Source organism: Dermacentor albipictus, chromosome 2 (assembly GCF_038994185.2).
Source record: "Dermacentor albipictus isolate Rhodes 1998 colony chromosome 2, USDA_Dalb.pri_finalv2, whole genome shotgun sequence".
NCBI lineage: Eukaryota > Metazoa > Arthropoda > Arachnida > Ixodida > Ixodidae > Dermacentor > Dermacentor albipictus.
Window position 1 is genome coordinate 126,626,490 of NC_091822.1, and position 25,088 is coordinate 126,651,577.

A 25,088-nucleotide genomic window follows, 5' to 3' on the forward strand; every position below is an offset into this window, starting at 1 on the left:
ATGCCGATTACACTATCGACAACGTTGGCAGCTGATCGACGCGGCTGTTTACGCCGCTGTATCGAAGCGAACACGCTTGCTGCCCATTTGGGATACAAGGCAAGCAGTGCACCTCGGAAGCTAAATAATGGGTTTGCATGACAATACTTAATATTAAACCCACTTTTGTAGTCACATTTAATTTAGAGAAGTGCCGGTGAGTGCGGCCGGCAGCTTTCCGTCGAAAACGGCAATGTACCGATGTCGATACTTCCCCATGTCGTCGCTTCTCGCTTTTTGTGTGTGCACTGTACGAAATAAACAATGGTTTATTTCAAATCCGTATAGTCAAAACTCAACTACAGAAGGAGCTTTCCTCATCCTTATGGCTTGATTAGCTTCAGGTCAGTCGCTCAGGTCTGCCAGCAGTAGATGAACTACGCGACTGTGACATATAGGCTTAACCTCGGCTGAACGCGATCGGCATTAGCTCAAACTGTGCGTGCGGATGGCGAGTGCTGAAGTTCGTGCAGCCAACAACGCAACACCACTTGCTTCCCACCTCTTGCCTGTCTGCAGGAAACGCGATTTCTCGCGACAGCAACTTCTCACACCATACAATAGCTCACGATCGTCGACTCCTCGACGCTCTCGTCACTGTCGTCTGCATGATCCCGACATACTCAGTATGAAACACTTCTGACGTCATACACAATGTGGCATGTAACTGAGGCGGAGGTAACGTAGGGTGTTCAGGGAAATCAATTAAATTCATTTCTAAAAAAACCTCTGCAACTCTCAAACCTGCTTTCTTGAGGACATGACGGAAGTGTTCAGAGGAACGTAACCAGAGAATTTCATCGACATCCGTTCAGATCGAAAAATCGCTGGAGTTGACCTTTAAGCTCAGTCGACATCGAGCAATCCGGTGGGCACGACGAGGTCTCCAGAATGAAGCCGCCTGAACATATTACAGACTAGGACAGAAGCGCGTAGGCCAGATGTGTCCAGATGCGTCCGCCATCATTATTACGTTGCTATGAGGCCCAGCGCTCTGTTGTGAGCATTGGTCGGTAAATCTGTTACACTTGCGCACTCTATCCACAAAACCGCTAGCAGATTCTGTTATGGTGGTTGTCGGTTTCTAGTCGATTGAACTAGGTTTGTATAAAAGTTTGTACTTGCGGTTGTGTACACTTGTTGAGTTGTATTGTCTGCACTCACGCTGTAACGGCCATGCGGCTGATAGTATAGATAGGTAAATAAAAATTAGTTCTACGAGACATTATATTGGGTAAAATAATAATTACCACAATTACTGCGATTAAGTAATTAGCTAATTTACGGCAAATATATTAATCCACGAATTGTAGCTGGTGAAATTGCAAGGCACAATTTCCAAGGCCAAGTGTCTGATACTCTCCAGCATCTGTTTCGCGACTTCCCTCTCTCGCATTGCAGCGGAGCACGCTGGCTTCTGTGCTAGCAGGCATTGGCAGCAAACATTGCCTGAAAGTGTCATTTTGTGCGCAATGTATGATGTAATGTGCAACAACAGGCAACAAGGGCTGCTCTGGGCCACTTGAAGAACACACCTCACTAGGCGCAGGTTTTAAGGAAATCCCTGTGTTATTGTACTATGCATCCCTTGTTCCTGTCCACATCATCATCTTTCATCGCTCTTTGTTTTCCCCTTCCCGTTTTCTCCTGTACAGAGTAACAGGCGAGAGCATGATAGCTCAGGCCGACCTCTCTGCCTTCCTAATAAATTATATATATATATATATATATATATATATATATATATATATAGATAGATAGATAGGTAAATAAAATATATATATATATATATAAAATATATATATATATATATATATATATATATATATATATATATATATATATATATATATATATATATATATATATATATACATATATATATATATACACATACATATATATATATATACATATATATACACATATATGTATATATATACATATACATATATATATATATATATATATATATATATATATATATATATATATATATATATATATATATATATATATATATATATACCGTTCGCCTCGCTGCAAAACGCAATCTTTATAGCGTTCCTGCGGATGCATCTCCAGCTCCAGCATATTTTCTCTACGCTCCGAATCACGTCATTATTTTTCTTAACTCTTTAACGGTGGCTTTAACGTTAGCTGCCTTTGACCCTGCGCACGCGCTCAAACCTACAGCACGGGGTGCTTAAGAAAAAGGACAAGCTAGATATATAATGTTGCATACTTTGGGCAGTTGATATTGACAATTAACAGGTGTTAAGGTGGCACGCGGGCAAAAAAAAAACACAGGACGATGTTTTCTGTCATCTTGCCATTTGTCCTGAATTAGCTACGTTGCTTGTACCTGACATCCCGGCTCCAATTCCTTACTTCCTAATTTAGTGTGTATACTGGTGGATACATACTCCAACCCCCCCCCCCCCCCCCCTCCGCCTCTGGACCCATCAGCACAACCGTTATGTTCTGTTTGAATGGGCACCATTCTGCTTACGTTTCGTTTGAATGGCGTTTAGGTTTGGAAACATTTGATTACGATCGTTGGCTGTAGCAAACTGTATATTCTCTAAAGCGTTATGACATCGAATTCCCAAATCTGCAAGCAAGAACACACAGCGTCTCGTGTGGAGGTGGCAGGTTCGCGTTGCGGCCGCTGCGGCCATATTTCATTGGTGGGGGAGTGCTAGCGCTCGCGTAGAGTGTTTTCGGAGCGCGTTAAAAAAAACGTGGGTATTCAAAACCAACCTACTACCCTCTGCCTAACGCGGCTCTCACAGCCTAGCCTGGAGCTTTCTTTTCTTTCTTTTCTTTTTTTTATGGGGGGGGGGGGTTATATCCAATAAATTTAATTTGGTCTATGGCGAACGCAGGAGAGGTGCTCCTCAAGACAGAATCACCAGCTCCTAAAAAACACACCAACACACTTTCTACCCATCTGTCAACGTCAGGCTAAAATCCACACCTCACGAGTAATCTACGGCATTGAAATACGCGCGACCGTCCCTTTCGCATTGCATACGAGCGCACGCGTACACAAACGGTGAAGTAGGAAGTGTGGCAACTCACCCCACGATTCGACGGCACCGGAATCTCGAAGGAAGCCGACGGCGACGATGACCTCTGAGCCGATCCGGTTGACAGTGCGACGCGGGTCGACACGCACGTGGACGGTCGGGCGTAAAGAGCCAGGAGTTGCGACAGCGACCTCCCACAGCAGGGTTCCGCTATCAGCAGATCTCGCGTATGCGAGCGAGAGAGAGAGGTGAATCTGTGCGTGCGCGCGCGCGTGGAGGGGGAAGGCGGACAATATGCGGTGTACTGGTGCAATTCACGATTGCTTCGGCTCGGCAGTGCTATACAGAAACTGTCGCGGTAAAAATACCGCCCGCAACAGGCACTTCGTCCGTGTCCCAGGCGGGTGGTTGCTGGCGCGCTTACACACACAAACACGTGCACGCGCACGCACGCACGCAAACGCGAGAGAGTTCGTAAGCGATCGAGATCTCCAGCAGCAGCAGCAGCAGCGCTCGGGATCAGCGGGACGCGAGCGTGTGTTGCGCGTATCGCCAACCCGGCGAACAAACTCGGCAGTGCCGACTGAAAGCGGAAAGAGGAGATGCGCGCCGCAACGGTAGCGGCCGGCGGCGCTTCTTGTGTTTCTTGTTTAACGGACCGCCCGCCTGCTGCTATACCTGTCGCTTTCTTTTCGGGCCTCGCCTCACCGGCCGCTGATTGGCTGCGGGAGCTCGTCGCTTCGCGCGAAACGCAAGAGCCGGCCGCGCACCGACGCCAAGGCACGCGCAACGGAGAGCGCTGTTCCAGATGGTGTCCTCTCTTGCTGCGCCTCCTTTGGTGAGAGAAGGAGATTCTTGATGATGGGAAGGAAAGGTTGGGGTAAAGTGCAGCGCAGTAACTGTCTCTCAGCAGAGGACACCTCAACCGCGCTGCACAGGGGGTAGGGAATGAAAGTAGAGGGAGAGAAAGTGCACCAACTTTCATTCCCTACCCCCTGTGCAGCGCGGTTGAGGTGTCCTCTGCAGGCGAACACACAGTTTCGAACAGAGACGGAGAGAGGATCCTCTTATCATTTTCACAGTGCACACCATGATTTCGTGACCCCTGCTCCACACGTCTATGGAGACGGTCGCACACCTGTCTGTCGAAAAACCATTTTCGTGTGCGTTTCTTTATTCTTAGAAAAAAAAAATACGAGGTTTTACGTGCCAAGACCGCTTCCTTATTATGAGGCACGCAGTCGTGGAGGACTGCGGAAATTTCGACCACCTGGGGTTCTTTAACGCGCACCTAAATCTAAGCACACGGGTGTTTTCGCATTTCGCCCTCATCGAAATGCGACCGCCGCGACCGGGATTCGATCCCGCGACCTCGTGCTTAGCAGCCCAACACCATAGCCAATGAGCAACCACGGCGGGTTTCCTTATTCTTTCGTTTTTTTATGTTTTTCTGCGGTAGGGGTCTTATCGAGAAGCCATGGAGCATGGTGTCCAGGACATTTGTTCACCCTGCCGTCAGATTCAGAGCAGGCGAGAAAAAAACAATGTTACAAAATCACTCGCTCGAATTCTAAGGACGTGAATTTTCTCTGATCGCAACATTATCACGCGCGGTCTAGGCACTCGAAAGGCTACTTGGCAGAGACGCCAAGGAAGTTCGAGAACGGCGAAGAGCGGAAGCCAAGAAACAGTCGTCGAAAATCACTGTCTGCTCTTGCTGGTTGTATGCTATACGGTGGGATCATCTTTAAGCTTTTACACAATTTTTAAAGATTGCCTGTGGCAGATAGCGTGACTGTAGTCCCTGACCTGGATTATTGAGACGCGTATATGACTTGCATGAGAAATCGAAACACTTAAACAATTAATTAACTTATCATTCATTTACGTTACGCCTTGGTGGTGGTGGTAACAACTTTATTGACATTCTGCTCAGTTATGTTCTGGCAGGCCCGAGTCCTAGGATGGCCCCTCACGAGGAGCGACCCTTTCGGCCCAGGCAACGAGGGCTTTTTGTACTTTTACGTCCGGCGTTCTGAGCAGCTCTTCCCACGTCTGTTGTGAGGGAGCTGGCAGGAGCGACCTGGGAGGGGTAAGCCCTCGCACCCCCAAAGAATGTGATTTTGGGTAGCCAATGTTTGATTTGTGCAATTTTGACATATTGGGTTCCATTGCCCGTTGGTAATTATGGCTAGCCAATGTGGGCTGGGGAACGATTTAGTTTGGATTCGACGCAGGATCGAGGCTTGCGCTCGCGTGAGGCTTGCGCTCGCGTGAGGCTTGCGTTTGGAGGCGGGTAGAGTCGCCTTTTTTTGCTTGTAATAGTTTGTTATTTCGTGGTATGTCGTCGGTGCCTCATCCATGGGATCCGAGTCTGAGGGGCACATCTCCCGGTTGATTAGACCTCGGGCTACCCAGTGCGCCTCCTCATTCCCTTGATTCCCCGAATGGGCAGGGACCCATACGAGTTCAACAGTGTTTTCATTATTAAAGTCCCGTAGGACTCGCGCTGCACAGACGCCTATGCTGCCTCTCGAAAAGTTGACTATTGCCCTTTTGGAGTCGCTTACAATAGTTTGCACGGAGGGATTCATGATGGCCAAAGCAATGGCAGTCTCTTCCGCTTCCACGGTGGACGCTGTTTTTATGGTCGCGGCGTTGAGGATACTTCCCTCTCCGGTCACGACGCTCACTACGTAAGTTTGGTGATTTTGCTTTGGCGCATCGACATAAGCGGTGTGCTGGTTGCTTTGGTACCTTTCTTGAAGGGCCTTGGCTCTGGCAGACCGCCTCTTGTCGTGTCTCCCAGAGAGCATGTTCTTAGGTAACGGTTTTATAACCAAACGCCTTTTGACCGCACCGAGTAATGTTGTTCTTCCTGCTGAATTCATAACGGGATTCAGCCCGAGTTTACTTAGAATAACCCTGCCAGTTTCGGTGCGGGAGAGTCGTTCACGTTCGGCTGTTTTATGGGCGTCCACGAGTTCGTCTAGGGTATTGTATACACCTAGCTCAAGTAATCGTTCAGTGTTCGCATACCTCGGGAGACCAAGGGCAGCTTTATGAGCTGTGCGAATGACGCTGTTAACTTTTTCCTTGTCAGAAAGGCGTAGGTGGTAGTAAGGGAAGGAATACACGACGCGACTGATTAGGAAAGCCTGCGTCAAATGGCAGATATCGGCCTCCTTCATACCGCGGTGTCGTGTGGCTACTCGTCTGATTAGGCCACATATACGTTACGCCTTATATCGCAGTTTACGAAAGCCATTGAGTTCGCAAGGCATATCCACTGGGAACGGGATTTCACAATGACACCGGTTTCGATATAATAATCCCCGAAGTTGGCGATGAAATACATCGGTGTCGCAGTTACTCTTCCGCTTCATTGCAAGAAGCAACGTTTTTCTTGAAAAAAGCAAGTGCATTTTTACCTCAAGTGCAAAAAACAGTGCATTTTTACCGCAACTTTGACGGCGCATATCTCGAAACTGGCGCCGTCCTCAGTATTCGCTCTCTCTGGATATGCCTTGCAAACTCAGCAGCTGCGATTCGCAAGTTCCAATGTCTGCCGTAAAGTAGTTATTAAAGAAGTTGTTTGATGTTTGTTTTTTTTCGTTAGTAAGGTTATATAATGTCTTTCGATTTCTTGCACAACTAATGCCCGCATCTTTGAATAATCCAACTCGAGGACTAGAATCATGCTATCTGCCACAGGCGAATTCTAAAGCATTCTGTATAAAGCCTAAAAATGATCACGGCGTCTGTGGAGTGATCATACATTATTGAGTTTTACGGATTTTTCAAAATCGACCATGGCATTGTCAAATTCTTGTCAAATTCACGGCGCTATGCAAGTTTCCGACCTTGCTCTCCTGTCACGTTTTTCTCTTTTGCGGTTCTTACCCAGTGCCTTATCTTTTTTGTTTTACAATCGTGCACGAAAGTCGAATGTGCAAATGAGGAGAACAATATAGGGAGAATGCAGATGTGTCTGTTGACATTCAAGGTGCTTTGAACCTCTACGACGACCGTAGTTATGCTCTGCCTTATTTGCACGGAATGTGGTGCGTTGTTATGCTGCACACACATATACTTATATATATATACATATAGTCAGCAGTAAACTGAAGTATCTTATCGAGCGGACTTATGCCCGCAAAGAAGTCAAACAGCTCGGCTGCGGTGGAACCAGCAAGCGCGCAGAGAGAGAGAGAATATATTTATTGTGCAGTTTAGGATACGGGGCATGAAGATCCTTATTTCAGGTAGTCATGTGTTGTCTTGGCTCGACCGGCGACCATGGCAGGAAGCGCGGACATCGGATTCAATGCACACCGCCTCATTTGTTCTTTATTTATAGCTGTCACCAGCATATCCGAGCTCGCACATTAAGCTTAGGAAACGTGCCCATCTATCTAAGAAAACGACATCTTCCAGGACGCATGAACGATCTTGCATCGCTAGCGCACCATCGTGCAACAACGAAAACGCGATAACAAGGCGGCGACGTAGGTGACGGTCAAAATTAGCACACGTGGCAATATAATACTATCGAAAAATAACAGAACACACTCCTACAAGTCACGTGTGCTGGGAAATTCGCACGCAGTGTCCCCACATCTACAGAATGGCGTGGCTTGTTAGTGATCTGACCAATTTTTTAAACACCTACATTTTCTGGAAAAAGGGCACACAAAACGAAGTACAAGGTAGATATGTAAAACTCGACACCTCGGGGAGAGGGGCGGAGGGGTGCTGGCCAGAGCTGAGCGTTTGTTAAAGCATGGAAAAATTTGCAAAAACAATATGTGAGTAACTTCGCATGCACCCCCTGAACGTCACCTATTACTACGACCCCTTGCGGAAATTGATTGATTGATTGATTGATTGATTGATTGATTGATTGATTGATTGATTGATTGATTGATTGATTGATTGATTGATTGATTGATTGATTGATTGATTGATTGATTGATTGATTGATTGATTGATTGATTGATTGATTTAGTTTCCAACTAGAGCCTTCAAAACGACTTATCGAACCTGAAAAGCAAGAAGCCTTTAATGCAGGACCATGACACGGCCTGTAGCTGGAACATAGATCGGCAAGGTAGGTGCTCCGACTTCGTCGTGTACTGAAGGATGTAACCAGAAAGTATGACTGTTTTACGCAACTACTGGATACTAACTACACTAACCACAACGTAACCTGACCATGATAATCGTGACACAAAAGAAACGAAATAAACATGAAGCACCAAGACGGTTGGCAGGAAGCACCAGTCTGAACAACACAGTTATGCACAAGCCTCTAGCGAGCAGCCCCAAACTTGAGGTTCCATAAAACTATGAACTTGCTCTAAATAAATTATACCTGCTTAGCCACGGACAGTCTGAGAGTGCTAAAGTCTGTCGACGTATTCGAATTTCCTACAATGCATTACTTTGCCATACAGGAACAGAGTTGTGCACATTACAAAAAAAAAAGATAAGTGCGCTGCTTACTTCTCTCAATAGTTCTGTTTCTCTTAATTCCACACAACGTATAAGTATCACACATAAGTACTTCATTATAAATATGTCTTCTCAAATTCTTACAATCATTACGTCATACTGCGACCGAGCCCATAGCCCTTCCTCCCCCTCAACCACCAACGCTGTAACCGCTACATTTCGTCCTTTTCCCCCATACCGCATGGATAAGCGCATTCATTTAAGGAAAAACCAGGCTTACAAAAATAATGTGGGGGTCTTCACTGTAGTAAAATAACTGCTGCCACGATAAATGAATTCAAAGCCCGAGAAATTGCTCAAGCCTGCTGCCTTTTTCTTTCCCTTATTACATAGGCGGGCAATTAATTTTGCGCTCACACCCTGGGCATGTTTGCCTCAAGGTGACGAGAGTTATCTTGCACATGAAGTGCATACTGCTTTGTTCAGGCGGCCCTGCTTTTGTTTATTTCGAAACATGTCTTCCAGAACACGTGTACAAAGTGTTGGTGGCGGCTAGGAACGAGGACTGTGAGTGCTATGTTGTATTCTCGGTCAGTGATTTTTAGTGGAAGCAAATGCACTTCTCTGGAATAACATCAGTTGCCGAGAACTCCGCAGCTGTTGCAAAGTCCAGCAAGCTCGCACTTTCGAGAACAATGGTGCTTCTTCCACGGAGAACATATTAAACGCTAACAATGTGGACTGTTACTTCAGCATAAGCCGTCCGTTCACTTGCATTGATTCTGGGCTCAGTATGCAAGCTGTGGCATGGAATCTGCGCGCACTATTGACTGCTGTAGGGCATTTACTGGAGTGAGCGCGCTGGGGTTGGATGAGCTTGACCTTCAGAAAGGCATTCGGTGCGTTAGATTCTCTCCCGACTTACATTGTTCACACACTCGGTGCAAAAAAGAAGCACTTTCGCACACCTAGCAAAAAAAAAACAAGAAATACACTGGGCTTGAGCAGGCATTTAGAATAAAAACAGAAACAGCGCAACCCAGGACGAGCGAATAAAGAGCACAGGACGGAGCGCTGCTATTTACTCGATTGCCCTGTGTTGCGCTGTTCCTGTTTTTATTTTAAATATGAAACAACCAGCCCCTTTGAACACACGGCTAATGAACAGACACGCTCATCAGCATTAGACATGCATCTGGCCGAATTCTCCAGATTTTTTTATAGAAGTTAATCGTCCGTTTATCTTTCAGCTAATGGGAACATTTGGGGCGCTCCCCCTTCAAAGTGACTTGTCTTACCAATATTTTAGCGCAGCGCGCGCGCATCGGCGAATTTTCGCGTTCTGCGTACTTCCGCGTGCCGCTAGTAGATGGCGAGGACTCCGCGTTGACTTCTGATGCAATGGTATGTCCGGGGTATCCGGGGTGTGCACAAGTCGCCGGCTGCGGCGGCACCTTTGTGACCAAAAGGCTCGGTCCCGTATAATTGCCTCGCCTCGTCAGAATATTGTGAAATGAAAGTGCTGCCCTTACACAAGTATGTACGGTATTCACCGTCTTCCTCACCATCTCGTTCCTTTTCCCTGTTCCCTTCCCCAGTCTAGAGTAGCCAACCAGACGCTTTCCTCGTTAACATCCCTGCATTATCTTTTTTCTCCCTTTCTTATGCGCAGTTGTCTAGAGATTATACCCAGTGGTCTAAATTTTAAAAAATTATGGGGTTTAACGTGCCAAAACCACTTTCTGATTATGAGGCATGCCGTAGTGGAGGGCACCAAAAATTTCGACCACCTGGGGTTCTTTAACGTGCACATAAATCAAATAGTCTAAAATTGAAGTGATCTGAAAAATATGTCCATATACAACCTAGGCTCGGTAACGTTGATAGCTGTTGTGACGCATAGACATGTATATATTCCCTTTATATCATACAAATTGATCTTGAAGAGGTCTGCAGCCAGTCAATTTTATAACTACAGCGATAGCTGTGATGAGCTATCGCCGAACACTCCTCCATTCTTTTCTCGCAATGACATCCTTGTCTTTCCTCCCTTCTTGGTGGTGGTTGTTGGGGGGGAGGGGGGGGGGCGGTGTCGTCTTTTTTCACTTTCTTTTCGTACCGTCGTCATATGGCAGTATAATTTCTTTATATAAAGACAGAAGCGTCTTCCCTAGCTTGTCCCAGGTCAGTATTTATTCAGACGCGTATCAGAATAAAGGTTGAATTGTTATAGTTCGGGGCTATGTTGTGTCACCTTTGTTTCCAGTCCTTGTCCCCTCACGCTGGCATCTCATCATACCAGCTCACAGTCATATCGCTAACTGATAAGAAATATGCGGCATGCTTATCAACAAATACGACAAAGAAAAAAAATGGCTGTGGCTTAGGTAAGGTTAAGCCCAGGATGCGAAGCATACTAGCCTTTATCTTAGTTGTTGAACCACTGTTTAGCTTGGTGAACTGCTGTTGCTTGGCTATATTTGGTTCGGCTAGACGAAGAAACAACTCATGCGTTACTCTGCTTCGCCTTGGACGCCCCGCATTGGACGCGGTGAGCGTCGAGCAACGCAGCGTTCGGCGCGACAACGAAATGTGCGCCTGAGCAAGCGACGCACGCCTGAGCCTTAGAAAAAGCTCGTTTCTAAGGCAGCACCGCATTCACTAGAGGCGCTTTTGTTCCGCTTTGAAGCATCGTACTCGTGGCTCAGTGGTAGCGTCTCCGTCTCACACTCCGGAGACGCTGGTTCGATTCCCACCCAGCCCATCTTGCAAGAGTTGAGCCAAAGCCACTTCTCCTCTGTCGTGACGTCACGTTGTCACGTGGTATTCAAGGCGACACCGCCGCGCCTGAGGAGCTGGGTTGAGCTCTCGTAATATGCTTCGCATATAAACGAGATACATAATCTCGCAAGTTTACTTAAGCATGTGGCTACTTAGTGTAAAGCTACACTTGGTAGGTTATATTTTTGCAGATGGCTGACTATGCAAAGGATGTTAAGAGCCATCAAGGATGAGTTGCGATTCTTGGTTACAACTCTACCTCGAGCTAGGCACGCTTTTCGGTCGTTCTCCTCGTTTCTGATACGAGTTACGCATTCGCATGAATACGCTATGGCCCATGCTGCCTTAGTATGGGAATATCCTAATATTTGAATATTATATACATCAAGCCTGTGCTTGTTCAAGTGTTAGCCTTTCTTAGCCGTAGTCGCGATGCCATCATGGCCGTTCAGTCGTCGTAATTCCAGCGTCGTCATTTCATTATCGTCATGCAATCGTCCTCAAGCCGTCGTCTTTACTACGATCGTCCTAATTCCAGCATCGCTATACCATTGCAGTCGTACCGTTTCCGTCACGCCGTCATTCTCATTCCGACATCGTCATCGCATTGTCATCCTACCGTCGCTGTCATTTCGCCGCCGTTGCATCGTTGTCATAAAATCGTCGTCATGCCATCGTTCTCGTTCCATCGTTGTCATTCTGTCGCACTCTTTCCAGTGTCATCATACCATTGTCGTCATGACGTCATCGGCACTCCATCGTCGTCATGTCATCAACGTCATGATATCGTCGTCATTGCGTCATCGTCATCCTACTGTCGTCAACGATTCCGAAAACATCGCAGCTATGGCAGGCTGCTCGTGATGTATGTACCTTCCTGAGGTAGGCGTGCGTATGGCGCTTGTCAAAGACCTGTACCTTCCCTCTTCTCCGAAGGCACCCTGAATTCGTCGATGCCTTCGCATGACTGCTGCCTCTGAGCCTTTCCCGCGTTTTGCGCGACGCGTTTCTTCGTGCAGAACTGCGCTTTATACCCTCTATGTGTACAGAAGCATAAAAGAGAGAAATGCGCCCGCTCTTTGGCGTCCTAGCCATGACATGCAAATATATAAGCACGCGTGCCTGGTTGGTTTCTAACGCTCGTATACGTTTTGTTTCCTTTTCGTCGCGCCCTAGCAGGTGCCTTCGGTGGGAAGCACGAGAAAGGTCGTTTGAATTACTAACAATGCACGCCAGTCTCCGTTATCTTACGAATTCGCGAAAAGAAAGGTAGCATACGGTTTCCCGATGTCCTGCGGCAACACACGTTTCTGTATACCACCTAAAGAAACATTCAAAGCACGACCTTCAACGTTGAGCGCCCACCCACTCCGAATTGCGCATGACTCACGATTTCCTCGAGGTGCTCAATTTGTAAAGCAGCCAGCCGGGTGTAAGCAACTTTCGCCTGAGACGTGGATTGTACCGTGCGCCGTGAACCTACGACTCTCTTCGCGAGAAAATGCGAAGCAGTTGGACAACGATTCGGTGTGTCGTCGAGGCGAAAACGAGTTCCCGAGAGGCGCTCAAAAACGTGCCGTATGGATGAATGACGTCGTCGCGCGTGATCTCGATGTCACGATGAAATGAGGCCGTGTCACGGCTGAAATCGGTGAGCTTCAGTAGTGGCCAAGTGGAGCGCAGCGTGCCTGCGGTAAAAGTGTTTTCGCCTTCCTTTAGCCGATTCACTCTGACATCGTCGAGGGTGGCACTTTTGTTTTTTTCTGGGGGAAAAATTTTGGCCCTGGCGGACCAGACGCACCTGTAGATCGCAGTTTGAGGTGCAACACCGAAAGGCAAGGCGGCGTCTTTCACCTCTTATGGGACTGCACAGCCTTTTCCCAGCACTGACACTATTAAAGACACGCAAACTAGCCGCCGCCCTGCGTCCTGGAAGTTTCCAGCTATGTATGAGGCCAGGAGGGGAACCTCTGCATAGAAAGAGAATCCTGGAGTCTCTCTTGGAGTAGCTCTTGGAGATGTGTCTGTCAGTGCAATTGTCTCCCTCCCATGCTGGCCTTCCCTCTTCTCTTTCTCCCTAGCTGGTCGACAAAACGCAAAAAATAGCGCAAATAAAACATAGGCTAAGGAAGGTGTGTGTGTGTGTGTGTGTGTGTGTGTGTGTGTGTGTGTGTGTGTGTGTGTGTGTGTGTGTGTGTGTGTGTGTGTGTGTGTGTGTGTGTGTGTGTGTGTGTGTGTGTGTGTGTGTGTGTGTGTGTGTGTGTGTGTGTGTGTGTGTGTGTGTGTGTGTGTGTGTGTGTTCACATTATGAGCCGGCCCCGGGTAGAAATAGCACATTTACAAGTAAACACATCTTACACAAACAATCCTAAACAGAACAGATACGCACGCCACATTCGCATACAAACACTTCTCGCACTACCTACACCCGAGGGCCTTCGACTGATTCCTATACCCATGGTGTTTCGACCTACAATGGAGTGCCAGTGGGGGCGTCGCACCATCCTGCTTGCATTCAAGAGAGGACACATCGATCATGCATAAAGTACGAACACACATTACCAACACCACCCTATACGCATTATATTAACAGGGATCCAGGCTCCCCCACTTCCGAACACTGAGAGGCCTATCCATCAAATGTACACACCTTGAGGGAGTGCCCTGCCAACGCCATCTTCAGAAAGACATTACTTTTTAAACTACCACACAATGAGCGTGCCGGCAGCTAGGAGGAGTGGACCATTCTCCCACGAAAGATTGAAAAGCTATATGGCGCTACTTCTGGCGCAGCATGTCAAGAAAGTCCTGGGCCACGAGGCATGCGCCTACCAGGAGGCTTGGACTGGGGCCATAGTTCTTTTGGGACATTTAAATGTTATTTTTTTTCTCTCTCTATTTTTTTGTTTAACACAATTAAACAATGAATCTCGATAGCGTTTATAGTAATCTAATAGGTAACCCAACAGCATACAATCCTGTTACTATAAAACGCCTATGTAATGATTGCCTTTAGATTAGCGAATTGAACGCGTTTCAATTTTCACAATTGTTGGAAAAGAGAAAACAGGAATGAACACTCGAACTTTCACGCGAGCAGAAAACACTGCTATCGAACAATTCTACAGCACGATTAAAAAAAATAATGACCTTGCATTGTTTGGGCAGTAAGAACGATTTCATGTTATTTTTCGGAGTTACTTTTTATTCTGAATTTATCAGTAGCACTCGACCTTCAAAATGGCTTCAGCAAAGGTCGAACAAGAATGGCCGCTATCTTCGTTGTCTGGGGTCGCATGGCTTTGTTGTCCACCGAACAAGCAAACAAACGAACAAAAAACGTTCTGTGCTGGATAATGCAGATGCACCGACGAGGCCTTTTCGTTTTAGGTGTAAATCCCAATAATTCAATAATGTTTCATAATCCCAATAATGTTTCATAAACTTCGTGCCTAAGTTTTAACGTAGTTTCCTCTCCCTTGGCTCAAGATGAAATGCCCGGCGTGCAATATTGCTTGCATAGTCCAACTTGGTTGCTGGCGTTTCTGGTGAAGGCCGTTCTTTACACAAGCCGGGTGTCATGACATGGCGAAAGCTGCTTTCAAAAGCCCTGGGCACGTGGTTGCAAAGACCTACTGAGGCAGGTGTTGGCTGCGTCAGTCTGTCTTCTCAGAATTCTCCCGACGAATGCGTATCCGACACTTTTTTGCAGACACACCAGACACCGGGACGACACCACTTAGAGCCCAATCCACTTGGACTCCCGAACCAGAACAAGCCATAGAACTTGACATATACCTTAAAACTATCACTAAAGAAGTTATAAGCCAATCCAAGACATCTAAGCGACCTAAAAACACAACTGCGTCGGAGAGTCATATCATTTCAAATCTGAGCTGCCGGAATGACATTGTTATTAAGGAAGCAGATAAGGGTGGAAGTATAGTTATTTGGCCAATAGAAAAATACAAGCACGAGGCTTACAGACAACTAAACAACCCAGAACATTACCGCAAACTAGATAACGATCCGACATTGTCCTATACAGTGACAATTACCAACAGGCTGAAATCACTTTTGGCTGATGAATTGATAACACCATCAGAATACAAATTTCTTAAACCAAGCAACAAAACTGCCGGACGTTTTTACCTCCTTCCGAAAATTCATAAAATTCCATCCGCTGAACTATATACACTGCTATTATACCAGGCCGTCCGATAGTATCAAACAACAACACCCCGACAGAGAGCATCTCCACATTCCTTAACCACTACCTTGGTAACTTGCCGAAAACACTTCCGTCATTTGTACAAGATACGCCCCACCTGCTGAGAATTATAGAAGACATTAATACTAAAGGCACACTACCCCACAACACAATTCTCGCAACACTAGACGTCACGGCGCTGTACACCAACATTCCAATCCCTGATGGTTTATCTTCGATAAAACAAACGCTGTCTAAACACAGTGCACAACACTCTACTGAAGTTTACCTGTCTCTCCTTGAATTAGTTCTCACACATAACTACTTCGAATTTGAAGAGAGTTACTACCTACAGATACATGGTACAAGCATGGGTACGCCTTTTGCACCAACCTACGCGAACATATTTATGGGGATTCTAGAAACAGATTTCCTATCGCGCTGCACTACCAAGCCCCACACATACCTACGATACATAGACGACATACTCATAATCTGGGGACATGGCCAAGACAGTCTAGATAAATATGTGTCCTTTCTAAATTCTGTTCACCCAACAATAAAATTCACATCAGAATCCTCAACTGAGCGCATAAACTTTCTGGACACAACAATATACATTGACAATGGTGAACTAAAGACAACGCTGTATAGGAAACCTTTCGACAAACAACAGTACCTAGAATATACCAGCCACCATCCCAGACATTGCAAACAAGGCATCTTTAAAGGCCAAGCCACACGACTACGTCGCATTTGCGTTGAAAACCAAGACTACATAGATAGACTCGATCACCTTAAAGAAACGCTATCAAACAGGAACCACCCAAACAGTGACCTTCAAACAGCTTACATCGCTGCAACCAAACTTGATCGAGCTGAGGTCCTCAAGCCCCACCCGAAGATCACAAGAACAACAACGCCTCTTCTTACTACTAAATTCTCAAACGCACTCCCAAACGTGAATAACATCCTAAGTAAATACTACCCGATTCTCACCAGCAACCAGAAACTTAAGAAGATTTTTCCCGACCCTCCCAGAGTAGCCTACAGACGCAACACTAATTTTAAAGATGTTCTTGTGCACGCCAAACTACAGAAAAAGAAGAAGTTGGGAACCAATCCCTGTGGTCGCCCCAGGTGCTCTACATGCAAACACGTTCAATCCACTACTACAGTAAAAAGTACAGCGTCGAATTACACACACAAGGTAACTTCGGCTTTCACCTGCACATCAAGCAATGTAGTCTACTGTCTAGAATGCGCCGCTTGTAGCAAACAATACATAGGTGAGACCGGACAACAAATCAATACAAGACTCAATGGTCACCGCGCGGACACAAAACACAATTTACCCAAAGCAGTAGCCAGCCACTTTAATGAACATGGACATATGTTTGACAAAGCAAGGCTCTATATACTACAAACAAATTTCCGTTCCCCTCGCGAAAGGAAGTACACGGAATCATACCTCATACACAAGTTTAATTGCCTACACCCGACAGGAATTAATTTGGCACGCGGCAACTTAGAATCTTTAAAAGCTGTAACTTAAATCTGAAACTCTCATATCATCAACCAATACACAAAACACATTAGGCCACCAGCCAACTTTAATTCTTAACCTCACCTACTCTTTCATTTCGGAGGAAAAGGGGGGAGAGGGTAGGAAGGGGGAAGGGAAAGAGAAAAAAAAATTTCCTGCCTACTACTCAATTTAATGTACTCTTTCAGGATTTTACGTCTACACCAAGTGTACGATCCCCTTCTTCCATGTACACTTGCCCGCGCCCGCTTCTGCACGCGTCACCCTCCTGTTTGCTATACCGATTTCGCCCCCCCCCTTCCCCCTGCCCCCTTTTTTAGTCTTTTTTTTTCTTTTTTTTTGAAACCCCCTCGACAACACATTCCGAAGTCAATATGCCTTTTTCGGCGCCTCAACCCGGAGTATCGCCTTCTGGATGCCGCCGTAACGACACCTACGTTAAGCGCGTGGGGCAGTGCCCCTTGAAAGACCATGCCGCTGCCTTTCAGTCACCCCACACATTGCACCGCAGACTCCTCGGCGCCACCTTAACTATTTCAAAATTACTCGACCCATTGCTTGACCGGCCGTTCTAATGCCTCAAAAACATGCCGCCAACGACTCCCCTGAATACCTCCTAACCTTTCGCATCCCCAACACGCTCCCAAGCCCCCGTATTTCTTAGATTTCATTTTTCTCTTTCTTTTTCTTTCACCCCCCCCTTTGTTGTGTCTTGGTACGGCCCAGGCTCCCCCCTGCCTTTTTTTTTCCTTTTTTTTCGCCTTTTTTCTGCTTCTATTTCTTTTCTTTCCTCCCCGCGTGCCCCTTCGTCTTGAGAATGAGGCTCACAGACGTCGGACGACAACGCCTGTTCCCTCTTGTAATCTCTCTCTTTAAAACCAGCCGCCAGCGACAACACCCGCACGTGACGTCACTGCACCAACCCTTTAAAACTAACACGCCGAGGATGACGAGGCCGCCTTTGACGAAGATAGGTCCACCTATCGAAACGTTGGCCAGCCTGTCTGAGGCACTTCAACCCTGTTTTAAAAAAGTTTATACCACATTCTACAACAGATGTCATCCAGTCGACTGTGAGCACCAGGTTTCAACGGGTTGAGGCAAGTGGTCTCCAACGAACTGAGTTCCAAGTTTCAACAGGTTGAGAAAACCCACGCGACGGTCACGCCAATGTGCTTTCGATGTATTCGCAACTCGTCGAACTCAGACATGTATCCGCAAATTACGCAAAAAGAAAACTGAGTCGTGGTGCCAGTAGTGTGCCGACGCTCCCAAGTGTTTCAGATGGAAACCGTCCTAATCCTTGTGAGGTTTCAAAACGTCGCTGGCTTTAACGCAATGGCGTTTCAGTTACGTGGTGCGTCGTGTTGTCGCAATAATTATTGTGGTGGCTCGTTACTACAATTGCATCGGCTTTTCACCATAAGTGAGGTAAACGGCAATACGTCGTCGTGGAGCATGAGCATCAGGAGCGTAAGCAACGTACCTGTCAGCTTGACGGGTGGTCGTTGGCGGTACCGCGGCATCCGACTCTGTATGCCGTCGAAAGAAGCGCACATTAAACGTCTGGTAAAGCCACGGCGAGTTCCCGCCTCCGGTTGCTAGAGCCTCTGTATACGCTCTGAAAAACGGAAGACTTGGTACTTATTTTGCAAACGCAGTGCCTCCTTCAATGCACGCCTCTCGGTAACTGCAACGAGACACAAGGTTTGGCATTCGTGACCGACATCACCATCCGAATTGCGCAGCACGACGGCAGTACGGTCGTCGCAGGAAAAAAAAAGAGCGTCGCTCACTTCCCGCTAGCGGGGTGGAGCAGTTAGTGGCAACATTGGTTAAAAAAAAAAGCACGTGAAGTGTCGTGCAGTAGCTGTTCTATCAAGGCAAAGAACCAGAGAGGAAATTGAGAATATGTGCGCAACGTTGTCCGTTGCGAAAAAAGCAAAATTACGCAATAGAACGGCACTGTTCTAGTAGCTTAAATATAAACCTATATCACCATGGTTCTGCATTGTTGCTCGGCTCTGTGACGCGCTAAAAGAATCAAATTTTAAGAAACTGCGGTTTTGTGGCGTAAGCACGAAATATTAGAAAGTGCCCTGTTTCTTAATGGGGAAACTTGAGCTCGGGCTCTCTCAAATTTTGTGAATTCAGCTTGTTTCACAGGTACGCGATTCGTAAGAATAAAGTTCCTAGGCGAATAAAATTGAATTGGTAGGCATAAGGCAGGAAATCTCAGGACATGAACAGCTGGTTGCAGATATGTTTGCAAAAGAAAAGTACGGAACCGGTACCAACCAGTATTAATCTGTTCAGCTGAACCTCGCAGGACAAAAAAAAATCCGAAGTTCCACCGGAAAGTCGAAGCACTGATTGCGATGGCAAATTAGTAGATAGCTGTACGAAGTAAGGACAGTAGTTTTATCAGCTTACTAACTAAATTACCAACGATAGAATGTGTAAGCGTGACTCACAACGAAAGCGTATAAAGAAACAGGCACACGGAGACAGCGCTGTCTTAGTCTGCTTGCTTGTTTTTACGTCCTTGTTCAGTCGCGCTTACATAAAGGATTCAAACCAACAAGCCCGTCAACTAGCCCGTGTTTTACCTAAATTAACCAGCATGGTTTCACGCGCGCACAAGTAAACATGAACACACATCGCTCGATGACAGCGGAAACTGTCTTTGAAAACGCTAGAGTTGGGAATCGCGGCAGCAGCCGCGAGCCAATTGGCATCCGTGCATGTGTCGCTCCAACGCGTACGAAACGTCGAAAGCACAGCGCATACGAAGCTACCGGCACTACGCGCACTCTGCAAACATCGGAGATCACTTTGAAGATGAGGCCCGCGTGGATGCCCACTTTAGCCACGTCGCCGGCCGTTTTCAAGACACACGAGCGCCGGCAACGCGTCCCTCCGGCGTCCGCCAAAGGCGTCTACTACGGCGTCCGCGATTCGCGTTGGCAAAGCCGTAGTAGACGCCACGGTTGTCTCCACTCTGTACGGAGCGGCCATAGAGAACGAAAAATGTAGCGGCGGACGAGGAGGACATTGAGGCACCGTAGCAGCCGCCGGCGAAGAACGCCCCTCCTCCCTCGCCTCACCACCCTGTCTCTGGTGCCACGGGAGAGGGCACGCATCCGGGCCGCGTTCCTCGCTGGCGCTTGCGAGATTGAACCACGTTCGCCGGCTCACCCTCACACCATAGCTCACACGCTTTCATTCATACCGACCTCACGGCGACGGCGACGGCAGAAATGAGCCTGGAGTGTCCATATATTGCTATCGCAATAATAAAAAGCTGAGGACTGCAGATCAACCACTGTAATTGTAAATGTTTAGGAGTAACCTTAAGAAAAAAAGCAAGGGGGTGTAGCCGATATTTTAGTCGACCTTAAAAAGGCGAAGCGCAGCGCTTGGAAGTGGCGCCAAAGTTTACCACGCGCTATGTGGCTTCGCTTCACTTGTAAGACTTTAGCAGGAGGTGGAACACCGCATTCAAGTACCATTTACCTTGAAAGAACCGTAAATAATCAAAAATCTAGCCTATATAAAATATTGTTTGCGGTTTCACTACCTACGTGTAGGTCCTTCAGTGAAATCCGCATAAACTTTACACATAATCCTGTGCAGCCCAACAAGTTGCAATCGTACGCCTGGTATTACGGGCAGGTCGGCCACGTGCGTGCGTGTGTGCTCGTGTGTGCGTGCATGTGTGTGCTCGTGGGCGCGCGTGCGTGTGCGTGCGTGCGTGCGTGCGCGCGTTTGCACTTGTGTCGAGGACATTGTGAATGACGGTATAAGTGCTTGCCACGCGATACATTAAATGATCGAGTGTCAAGTAAATAACGGCAGCAGACAACAAAATGAGAGTACGGTTATGCACGCAAAGTCTTCTTTATTAGTAATTTCCTGTTCTCAATTTCATAACATTACAAGAAGGAAGCCACATGTGAAAGGGCTCTTGTTGCGCTAAAAAGAACATGCAGTATTTGTGGCAGCTACAATGTTAACAAATAGTGCTCCGGCACGGTCTAGGGAAAAATCGCCTGCGATTTCGCCCCCGGATAATTCTTGCTTCTACAGCTAACAGGACTATGTATCTCGTTCAGCTTGGCTTTGTAACGCTAGGAATTGCGCTTCAACATTCTTACCGCTATCACTCTTATTCGAAAAGGAAAAAAATAAATTGAAGTTCTGTTTACTGCAAGATATATATTTCGATTCACGCTATACCTATAAAAAGCCGAGCTGTTTCATTCTTAACAGAATAATTAGCCCTTCGTGGGCGTTGTTGCCACTTTACAGGTATAAAGCTGGTACTGAGCCAGAAACAGCGTTAATTAGACGCCCATAAACTACTATTCTTTGCCCCTCCACATCAATCCCACATGTCTACTGTCTAATCATAAGGCTGTAAATAATAAAGCTTCCGATATCTCGCCTTTAGCCAAAAAATAATTTCTCAAGCACAAACAGCGCAACCGACCGATGGGCTTCCTTTAATTGTGAGAGAAAGAAAAAGCAAACGTTTATCCTGTCACCCGGCCGACCAACTTGAGCTTGTCTCGATAAGGACGAGAGAGACCATGGCGTCACCGGCCGTTGTCAGACATCTCCGGCGCCATGCTGGTCTCGGAACACCTCCTTGAGCTCTCTCAACCGGGCCGAAACATCAGCCGCCATTGCCGCCGGCGATAGGCCGCCGCTGTCTTTGATGATGAAGCACTTTGGCAGATGCTGGATGAGCACAGAGAGACCCAGGTACGATGTCGAGTACGCCCGCGCGTCGACGCCGCAGCGCGTGCGGAGCCGGGAGATGGCTTGCTTGAGAAGGGTGGTCATCTTGGCCCACAGAGAACCGAGCACGGCTTCGAACGCCTCGGCCTCCAGGTTCACCCTAAGCGAGGTGACGCAAGCCATGACGCTCCGCAGGAGGCCGTCCACGTCTGCTTCTTGCGCCATGGTGGTCTGCGCCCGGAGGACCTTTTCGAGCCGGGGTTCAACCCCGGGCAGTAGCCGGTGCACAATGATTTCCAGGAGTCTGTCCTTGGAGGCACCGACGACAGCCAGGGTGCTGTGGACTTTGATGTCAACGTCCGCGAATCTGGACAACCCCTCGCCGGAGCCGACGTACGTGTCGATAATTTTGGAGCGTATCTGCTGAACGTAAGCGAGGATGCCCATCAAGTCGTTGACGGCGACGCAGAGCCTGGCGGGCACCGCACAGCCACTGCCGCTGGCAGCGTTCTGGCTACCACGCTCGTCCTCAATCTTCCGCTCGATGGCGGCCGCGTAGACGGTCACCCACTGCTGCACACACTCGACGAACGCGAAGCTGCACGCGTGCTCGGACCACTCGAGCAGAACCCAGATGCTGACGACGCTGGCGTTGATGGCGTCCGCCGTCTTCACGAAAGAGGAACTGTATTTGACGTTGGCGTTCAGCGGCGCTAGGTCATCGGCGGCCGCGAATTCGACTACGACCTCGCTGGCTCGCGACGCCAGGTTAAACCAGCGCTCGACGACTCTCGCTCCGAACCACTCGCGGTATCGCTCCACCTTTAGAACGTCGGGGTCGACGTTCAGCATGGCGAAGATTTCTTCTAAGAACGTCTTGATCACCAGGAAGGCTTCTATAGAAGCCAGCGTCTTTTCTTCCTCCTCGCCGTGCAAAGATGCGATGACGCCATCGACCTGCCGAGTTACCCATGGCCGCAGGTAAGTGACTAGGAAATCGTCGAGTTGGTGCATGACGATGTTAGTGTACGTCTCGTTCCAGGATTGCTGGAACAGACGGTTCGCCTTCTGTTGGTGGCTCCGAATTTCTTCGAGCGTGGCCGCGACGATGGACAGCGTGGTGTTTTCGTCCCACTTTTCTGCGAGCTGCTGGTACCATTCTCTCTCGTTCTTCTGAAGAGCTACTCGAGCCGACTCTACGATGGGCATAGAGCTCATTTTTTCCATGAGCGCGCACACCGACAGTGCACCGGAGAGGTCCGTGACGTGCAGCTCAAACTCCAGGTAATACTGGTTGTGGAGGTTCGCCAACTGAGCGTTTATGTGTTCTGAAAGACCCTGAATAAGTTGATCAAGGGCGTCACTGACGAAACGATGCCTCGTGCTGCCCAACTCGAGCTGAAGTTCTTTCAGGAGCAGATACATCACCACGAAACTGATCTGCGTATTCACTTTCATTCTGTGCTCTGTGACTGCCTGCAGGTGGCAGCAGTGGGCCTCCACGTCTTGCATGTTGTTCTGCATAGCGTGCTGCCGGAGCAGTGTGAGGCCGCGTCGCCCTACGCAATCCGCCCACTTCGTCCACCGCGCCACGCTGTCCTCGGCGGTGTTCTCGACGTTGTGCTCCAGGAAGACGAAGCTCAACGCATAGTGCTCGCGTATCCTCTCCAGCACGCTGATGTCGGCGGTCGTCACGGTGTGGTACGTGACCGAAAGCTGGACTTTGGTGTCTACGTTTCGTCCTGAGGAGTCCTTAAGCGCGTACCACTCCTCGACACCGACGCATGGTATCTCCTGCAGCGGCTTCTCCAGCCGTCCTACGAGCTTCAGCGCCGACTGAGCCTTGAAGTAGTGGCTGAAGAGCTGCCTCAGAGACTCGATCAGTGTGCTCAGAGAAGTGGGACGGGCGAGCATTCTGACGGCGTCCCAGGCGTTCTGCGGCTCCTTGGCGAGCACTTCCAGGACAAGGCTGCTCTTCGAAGGTTCGCGCACTTCGGCGGACAGCTCGATGGTGGACTCGGGAAGCCACTTCCGCTTGGACACTTCCGAGGTATTGCCGTCGCTTTCGTTGACCCATAGGCGGCAGTGAGCGTACTTCCTATAGCTGACGTCAAAGAGACCCTCGGCGTCCAGAAGCTTCACCTGTAAGTGGAAGCGCACTTCCCCACCGTCGCCGTCGCCGCCGCTCTTGTCGTGCTCGAGCTGCTGCGCGCAGGCCGTGAACGTGCCTTCGCCGAACACTTCCCTCACGAGCTCGGTCATCTGGGCCCGCGAGGCGTTGTACGGCCTTGCCTGCTTGCCGACGCTCCTCTGGATGGTGCGCAGGCACTGCAGGCACAACTCGTACCTGCAGCTGCGCCTGAGCACCTTGCGGAACGGGCTGCGCTCCATCGGGCCTCGCGGCGTTGCCGGCTCACGTCGACCGGACACTTCTGCTGCTGCTTTCTGCTGCCCCTGCTGTGCCGCACCGAGACCTGTGTGCGGGCGCTTATGCCGCTTCAAAGAAGACGACGACCAAAGGATGTAGATGGAGAGCCTTGACGTTAGTGGCACATACCCACATCGGACACGGTGTTCCCGCTTTCTTCTTTCTCTGAGCGTGTGCACTTCGAAACATGCGCGACCGTTGAACATCGCAGCCAGATTTGTTTTACTCCGTTATCGGGGGATCGGTTTAACATTGACTAAGCCTTATGAAACTAGCATGAACCTTTCTAAATGTGTAATGAGCATGGCCAACTGAAATATGAGCGAAAGCATCGCGGTGATGAAAAAGTATATGCTTGGCGTATTCGAGTCATAAAGCGTAGTGGGTATTTGTGCTTCTTTCTTTTTTTTTCTCTTTCTTGCCTAACGAGAGGTTACTGCGTAGTAGAATAAAGTAAATCGTTCGTTATTTTTTTTTATCTTCTCGTCTTCCTATATCACAGGTGCGCAATAACGTGTGCGGGCTGTTACAATATTTCCGAACGAACACACAACCCCCTCTTCTCTTCACAAAAGAATAGTTGTTTTCTTTTTTCTGTCGACAGGTCGCACATCGGCGTCAGCAAGCTTTCTCTGCGTCCTTTTCACTTTACTTCATGGTTTGTTCCATTGTTACACGACTTACGCCGCGCACTGTTCGCTCTCGGCGCGCGCACGCAGCTGGGGCCAAATTCAAGAGCAGGGAATCGACGTCCCGCGAGCGGCCTGTTTCGTATGCGTGGCAAGCTTACGCATCTGTGCGCACTGACGTCGAACTTCGGTCCAACCTCAGCTGCTACCACCGCCTTTCTTTATT

General features: G+C 48.2%; 2 protein-coding genes across 3 annotated transcripts in view; both read right to left on the bottom strand.

Moving 5' to 3' along the window:
- The window catches only part of LOC135895937 (scoloptoxin SSD14-like), a 174,290-nt gene extending 155,726 nt beyond the window's left edge, over nucleotides 1-18,564 (bottom strand). The window contains exon 1 of one of the 2 annotated variants that reach the window (XM_065424216.2): nucleotides 18,549-18,564. The gene's annotated coding sequence lies outside the window, so the exon portion shown is untranslated. Of the gene's footprint in view, nucleotides 1-3,123; nucleotides 3,689-18,548 lie in introns of those variants that run through there. The other variant, XM_065424215.2, reaches the window with a different exon arrangement.
- A 3,109-nt stretch (nucleotides 18,565-21,673) lies between these two features.
- On the bottom strand, nucleotides 21,674-24,196 carry LOC135895909 (BAI1-associated protein 3-like). Its single transcript, XM_065424147.1, has one exon. The coding sequence runs from the start codon at nucleotides 24,194-24,196 to the stop codon at nucleotides 21,674-21,676; it is 2,523 nt and encodes an 840-aa protein (XP_065280219.1).
- Nucleotides 24,197-25,088: the final 892 nt, after the last annotated feature.

Coding starts and splice junctions, on each gene's coding strand:
- LOC135895909 (XM_065424147.1), bottom strand. CDS start 24,196: ATGGAGCGCAGCCCGTTCCGCAAGGTGCTCAGGCGCAGCTGCAGGTAC.